The 6,990-nt window shown below is 49.5% G+C and overlaps 1 protein-coding gene across 2 annotated transcripts in view; it reads left to right on the top strand.

Moving 5' to 3' along the window:
* The window catches only part of LIPH (lipase H), a 57,234-nt gene extending 51,815 nt beyond the window's left edge, over positions 1–5,419 (top strand). For both annotated transcript variants that reach the window (XM_014592545.2, XM_006160781.3), the window contains 2 exons: positions 25–198; positions 3,884–5,419. In XM_014592545.2, coding sequence (XP_014448031.1) covers positions 25–198; positions 3,884–3,971 — 262 coding nt within the window. In that variant the 3' untranslated portion in view covers positions 3,972–5,419. The remainder of the gene's footprint in view (positions 1–24; positions 199–3,883) is intronic.
* The last annotated feature ends 1,571 nt before the right edge of the window (positions 5,420–6,990 follow it).

Raw genomic sequence — 6,990 nt, 5'->3', positions numbered from 1 at the left:
AAATCCACTCTTTCTTTCTTTCAGTGAACCTGCTACATTTCAGAAATATCACCAAGTGAGTCTGCTTGCGAGATTTAATCAAGATCTGGATAAAATAGCAGCCATCTCCTTAGTGTTCTCCACAGGGTCTGTCGTTGGCCCAAAGTACAAACTCAGAATTCTCCGCATGAAGTTAAGGTCCCTTGCCCATCCAGAAAGGTGAGTCGAAAGCGCAGTTTTACAAACCCTCATCTTCGGGGACCAGCAGTTAGCGTGATGGCTATGTTGCTGGACTCCCACGTAGTCGACTGCGGTTCACGTCCCGGACCCGGTGGCTTAAAACTCACGCCGGGCGCGTGTGCGTGCGTGCCCAAGATCCCGAGAGGAGAATGGAGAAGAAGGGACTGCAGCGTGACCACGCCCCCTGGAGGGTGATTTCTCGCTTTCTGTCTCTCTGTCTGGCGAGTGCATGCGCACTATAGCAAAAACCTCTTAAAAAACAAAACAAAACCAAAAAAAACCCCTCGTCTTCCAAAAATTTAGTTGGCTGTGCTCCAGTTTGGTTGGTCTGCTGATTTAATAGGACTTGTCATTTGCAATGAGGGAAATAAGGGACTTTCCAAAAACAGACTTGATTAAACCAGCAGGTGGCGTGGTGATTAATTAAGGTGGCGGCTCCCACAGAGCAGGTGATACAGCTGAGTAATGGGCCCAGCAGCGCGGAAAACACACCAGGCACGTGTGTGTATGAGCCCGAGATCTGGAGAGAAGATGAGGAGGAGGGATTGTGGCGTGGCCATCCCCCCCGGGAGGTGCTTTCTTGCTCTTCCTTGCTCGCTCTCTGACAAGTACGTACACTCTCAGGCAAACTAAAAAAATAAAAACACGCAGCCCAGTAATCCAAGAAAAGTATACTTGCTTGTGCTTAATGACAATGGCCTGCGATCCAAGGAGACGGTGTTGCTCTTGGCTTAGAGATGTGGAATGCCACCTTAACACCCACACTACTTGCAAGTTGGTAATTCATTGGAGAATTTGACAAACTGAGAAAAGAGAACCTAGCATTTTTTTTTTTTTTTAATTTCTTTTTTTGGAGAGGTCTTTGCTATAGGGCGCGTGCACTTGCCAGAAAAACAGAGAGACAGAAAGCGAGAAGTCACCCCCAGGGGGATGGCCACACCTTCTCCTTCGTTCTTCTCTTGGGATCTTGGCCACACACGCACACGCGCCCGGTGTGAGTTTAAGCCACCAGGTCCGGGACTCGAACCACGGTCGACTACATGGGAGTCCAGCGACATAGCCATTACGCTAACTGCTGGTCCCTAAAACCTAGCTTTTTAAAAGGTTACAGCAAAGTTTAAATATTTTATTCCATTAATACAATATAGGAGTACTCTATTCATGTTAAATTTCTTAAATTTGATAAGTGCATGAGAAAGTCATCTTAGGGAATACACACTGACTATTAAAGGGTAAACAATCTAGTCTCGATTGTTTCAGAAAAAAGAAATGATAGTGTGGGTGAGTGTGTGTGTGTTTGGAGAGAGAGAGGGAGAGAGAGAGAGGGGAGTGATTTTGTTTTCTACGTCCAGACCTATGTTGGTACGTATATTTTGCAACAAATCCCACTCTACCTTATGGTTCTAGCATCTGCTCTGTGGACAGGGAGAGAAACAGAAACAGGGGAACCAGCAGTTAGCGTAATGGCTATGTCACTGGACTCCCACGTAGTCGACCACGGTTCGTGTCCCGGACCTGGTGGCTTAAAACTCACGCCGGGCGCATGTGCGTGCGTGCCCAAGATCCCGAGAGGAGAATGGAGGAGAAGGGATTGCGGCGTGACCATCCCCCCTGGGGGGTGATTTCTCGCTTTCTGTCTCTATGTCTCTCTCTGTCTGTCTGGCGAGTGCACGCGCCCTACAGTGAAAATCTCTCCAAAAAAAAAAAGAAACAGAAACGGATGTGAGCAGTTAGTACTTTAAATATTCCTTTTTCTTGAAGGTTCAGGGTACCCCGACATATTTAATTATATGTTTGTTCTGAGAATAGTCACTACACTTAAAAATTGAACTTTTAAGTATTTTCCTGATTATCAAAGGAATACATGTTCATTTCGCAAAATATGGACAGTGTTGGGGCCTGCAGGTGGTGCGGTGGTTAAGACAGCTGGATCTCACATCTCCAACTCCGCGGAGTTCTGAACCTGGTGACTTGAAAAACGCACCGGGTGCATGTGCAGAATCCTGAGAGGAGGAGAAGGGATTGTGGTGTGGTCATCCTCCATGGGTGGTTCTTTCTCACTCTCTCTCTCTCTTGCTGTCTCTCTCCAGCGATGCACAAGCCCCATAGCTAATTAAAAAAAAATTAAAAAGAGCGGAACAATATCACTTGTAATGTTATCATTCAGAGGGAACTACTGTTAATATTTTTGGCTATTTCTTTCTAATGTTTTTATTCTAGTTAAAGTTGTGCAGCAAATAAAATTTTACATACTGCTTTCTTGGTGATTCTTTTTTTGCTATAGGGCATTTGTGCTCACCAGCGAGACAGAGAGAGACAGAGAGACAGAAAGCAAGAAATCACTCCCCTGGGGGACGGCCCCACCGCAGTCCCTTCTCCTCCATTCTCCTCTTGGGATCTTGGGCACACACAAACATGCGCCTGGCATGAGTGTCAAGCCACCAAGTCTGGGACCAAAACCACGGTCAGTCCTGTGGGAGTCCAGCGATGCAACCCTGCTGATATTTTGCCTACAGTAAGTATTGTTAATCTTTTTTAACTAGAGGGTGCCTATACTTGCCAGAAAGAGACACAGAGGAGAAGCCACACAACCTGCCCATTGGGAATGGCCACACTGCAATCCCTTCTCCATCTCACTCTTCTTCAGGATTTTGAGCACACACACACTCACACCTGGCACGTTTCTCCAGCTGCTGGATGTGGGCCTTGAACAGCACAACCAGCCATGTGGTATCTAGCTGCTGTAATCACCATGCCATGGAGCCTGCCAGCTACATAATTTTACACCCTGAGGATATCATACAATTTACATTTTTTTTTGAGAGAGATTTTTGATTTAGGGTGTGTATGCTCGCCAGAGAGACAGAGAGACAGAAAGCGAGAAATTACCCCCCCGGGGGGATGGCCACACCACAATCCCTCCTGCTCCATTCTCCTCTTGGGATTCTGGGCATACACGCACACACCCCTGGCGTGAGTTTTAAGCGGTTGGGTCTAGGACTCAAACTGTGGTCGACTATGAGGGAGTCCAGTGACATAGCCTTTATGCATCTGCTGGTCCCAAATACGATTTACTTTACTGGAAACTTTTTTTTTTTCAGTTTTGCTATAGGGTGTGTGTGCTCACTAGAGAGAGACACAGAGAGGGGGAAAATGAGAAATCACCCCTGAGAGGATGGCCATGCCACAATCCCTTCTCCTTCACTCTCCACTTGGGATTTGTTTGGCACACGCCCACATGCGGCAGGTGTGTGTGTGCGCCTTTGGTTGTTTGGTTTGGTTTTTGCCACAGGGCATGCACTCGCTAGAGAGAGACAATGAGAAGGAAAGTGAGAAATCACGTCCCCTCCCCGGAGGGATAATTGGCCACACTGCAATTCCTCTTCCTCCTGGGACTTTGGGCACACATGCACACATGCCCATCACGATTTTCAAGCCACAAGGTCCAAGACTCAGACTGCATTTGGCCAAGCAGGCGTCCAGTGCTCTACCACCTCGCCACCTGCTCGCCTCTCCGGGGGTGTTCTGTAAGCTGCTGGATGTTGGGCTCACACTGTGCAGTTGACCATGTGGGATTCAGCTGCCCAAACCTCCAGGACACCGGCTGGCCCAGAAGCTGGTATTTTTATTATTTTATTGACAACTATATTTGTTTATTTCCCAGGCCCCAGCTGTGTCGTTACGATCTTGTCCTAATGGAAAACGTCGAAACGGTCTTCCAGCCTATTTCTTGTCCGAAGCTGCAGATGTAACTCCTGTCGGGCCCAGCACGGTGATAGCAAGAAAGCTACAACTACACGCTGCTTTAAAGCATCGCCTCGCCTTCTCGAGGCACAGAGAGTACAGCGAAACCAAAGGTCTCCTCAGTGGTGTCCCGTGGATGTCACATTGCGGAGCGTCAAAGCCGACCTCGTGATTATGAAACAGTCCTGGGAAGGGAGCCCTAACTAGGGCAAGTCAGAAATAGCCGGCCTCTGAAAGCCCAGTGCTTTTCTGGCTGCATCCCGGGGCCTCATTTGTTCCGACCCATCGGTTCTGCGGCCCGTCAGGCGGGTGGTTCTGTCCATCACGGCTGTGGGTCAAGCATCTTAAAGGGAAGGACCGGCTGGACAGCTTGGTTTGGATGCGACCTCGCATTTCCGGTGCCAGATTCCTCCAGAGCCCTGTGCAGGCGGTAATGAAACTGCCCTACCTCACTGGGCTGCGTCCTGCAGGTTGGGAGGCTAGTCTATGAAGGCTTTTTGAAATCCCATGGGTGCCACGCCTGTGACATGTTTGATAAATGTGACCGTGTTTTTATTTATTTTGCTATGGCTTATCAAGAATGCAGTTAGGGAGGCTCTTCTCAGCAACCCCAGCTTCTCTCAGGCTGTCTGTCTGCTCTGGGAAGGCTGAGAGCCCACCCCTGGCTTCCGGCCTCTCTAAAGCACTGTTAGGGCAGAGAGGGGGTGGGGTGGCCCCAGTCACTCGGCAAGTGCTGGGAGAGAGCGCAAGTGGGTGGGGGAAGGACCGAGGGAGCCTGGGGCCTTGCAGCAGCACCGGGACAGGGCGTGGAGCAAGAGGCAGCCGAGGAAAAGGCAGAGCTTGTGTTTCACCCAGTGCAGAAGGAGCACTTTACGAGCGCCCTCATTTTAAGCAACACTCCAGCCGTGTTTGCTCTTCCTTATCGCCAATGCGATCCGTGGTTATTGAAGAAAACCAAGAACGAGCGTAGATGCAAAGTGCAGACCTCACTGTCCACACTCCCTGTTAGAGGTGACTGAGGGTAACCTTTCGGGACAGGGTCGCAACCTGTTCTACTAACGTGCACAAAGCTGAACTGCTCTGCTCCTGGAGCCTTGCAAGCAGTTCTGAGAATAGCAGTTCTTAGGCTCCCCTGGAGCGGTGAAGTCAGGAGGTCTCAGAGAGGCCAGACTGAAGGGAGGGTGACTCCTGGGGCAGGTGCCCAGGTGAGGGTGGGCACGGCAGGGAGGTCCCTGGGGTTTCTGAGCACCACAGGCCCGGCAGCCTGTTCACCCAAGTGCCCACTCTCCTCCTGCTTTCTGTGAAGGCAGCTCTTGTAAAGAAATGGGTTATTTTAGGGTACAGGATTTGTAATTACATTGCTGTGTGACACGTCTTACAGATTTATGTGTGTATCAAATAGAGTCTACAACAATGAAACGTAAATAAGAAACTATAAAATAAATAAAAAATTTAAAAACCCAGATAAATAGAAAAAATGAAAATAAGAAAACTCGCCATACACACACGGAGTCCATGTAACTTAAGCAAGGGACAACAAACTCTGGAATGGGCCCAGTGGTGCTCCTGCCCCTGGGACATCTTGTCGACCTTCTTCCCACATTGCCTCAGCCTCTGCAAAGGAGCGATCCCTGGGCTGACAGGCCCTGGCTTCCTTTGAGAATTTCAGTGGTCCTGAACAGTCACCTTTTGGGAGTCCTCTTTCTGCAACCTGGTAAGCAGTGTGTGAAAACAACAGTGAGACAATGTCAGGGACAGAATTTCTACCCCTTTCCAAACTCTCCATGAAGAGGCTGGTGGTCTCCTAGCAAAGACTTAGCTCACTGTGGGCCCTAGTAAGTGTCTACGGGATAAGTGGATGGATAGTGGAGGAGGAAAGGAAGGAAGAAAAGAAAGGAAAAAGGAAAGAAAGGTGTCACCGGAGTGGAGGGGAATTTCAAAGCGCAGTGACCAGGAGGAAGGAAGGCCATTACGAGTGTGGCCACTCTCATCTCAAAATGTTCCTCCAAGGCCCTCGGAAGAGTTTTAGACAGGTTCTCACGATGCTGCGATCGCCTTGCCTCAGCCTCCCATGTGGCTGGACCACAGGTCCACGACACTGCTCTGGGATTTTTTAATGGTGGGCTGGGAATTGTACCCGGTCCTCGCGTGTGGCCTTGGCCTGCCAGACAGCCATGTCAACCAGCAGGGGCTACCGGGGCCGGGCCACCCCTGGGACTTGTGACTGTCTCTTTTTATCTTTGCCTTCTCTTTGTCCACCAATGTGTCTGAATCCCAAATCAAAGCCAAAATGATATTGCAGCCCATTTTCTTCCCCGTCCTCTGCACCGGGTTCCCTTACCAACTGGGTCTTGTTGGACCTCATTTCCACACGTGTCAGGCTGTCCCTCACCTTCACTGCTTTTCTATTTTATTTTTAAAAATTTGCTATAGGGTGTATGCACTCATGAGAGAGAGAGAGGGAAAGTGAGAAACCCTCCCTCAGGGGACAACCGCATCTCAATCCCATCTCCACTGTCTGCTCTCAGGACTTCAGGCATGCACACACACGCGCCGGGCATGTTTCCTGGCCCACCTGGCCTGGCACTTGAACGGCTCAGCTGGCCACGTGAGATCCAGCTGTTTCTACCTCCACACTGCCGGTTGGCCCCATAGCATTTTTTTTTTTTTGGAGAGGTTTTTGCTATAGGGCGCGTGCACTCGCCAGAAAGACAGAGACAGAGAGACAGAAAGCGAGAAATCACCCCCAGGGGGGATGGTCACGCCGCAATCCTTTCTCCTCCATTCTCCTCTCAGGATCTTGGGCACGCACGCACACATGCCTAGAGTGAGGTTAAGCCACCAGGTCCGTGACTCAAACTGTGGTAGGCTACATGGGAGTTCAGTGACATAGCCATTATGCTAACTGCTGGTCCCATAGCACTTATTTATTTATTTATTTATATTTTTTTTGAGAGGTTTTTGCTATAGGGCACGTGTGTTCGCCAGACAGACAGAAAGAGACAGAGAGACAGAAAGCGAGAAATC

The sequence above is a fragment of the Tupaia chinensis genome, unplaced genomic scaffold (genome assembly GCF_000334495.1).
Source record: "Tupaia chinensis unplaced genomic scaffold, TupChi_1.0 Scaffold000708_1, whole genome shotgun sequence".
Lineage (NCBI taxonomy): Eukaryota > Metazoa > Chordata > Mammalia > Scandentia > Tupaiidae > Tupaia > Tupaia belangeri.
This window is presented reverse-complemented; position numbering and strand designations above follow the sequence as displayed.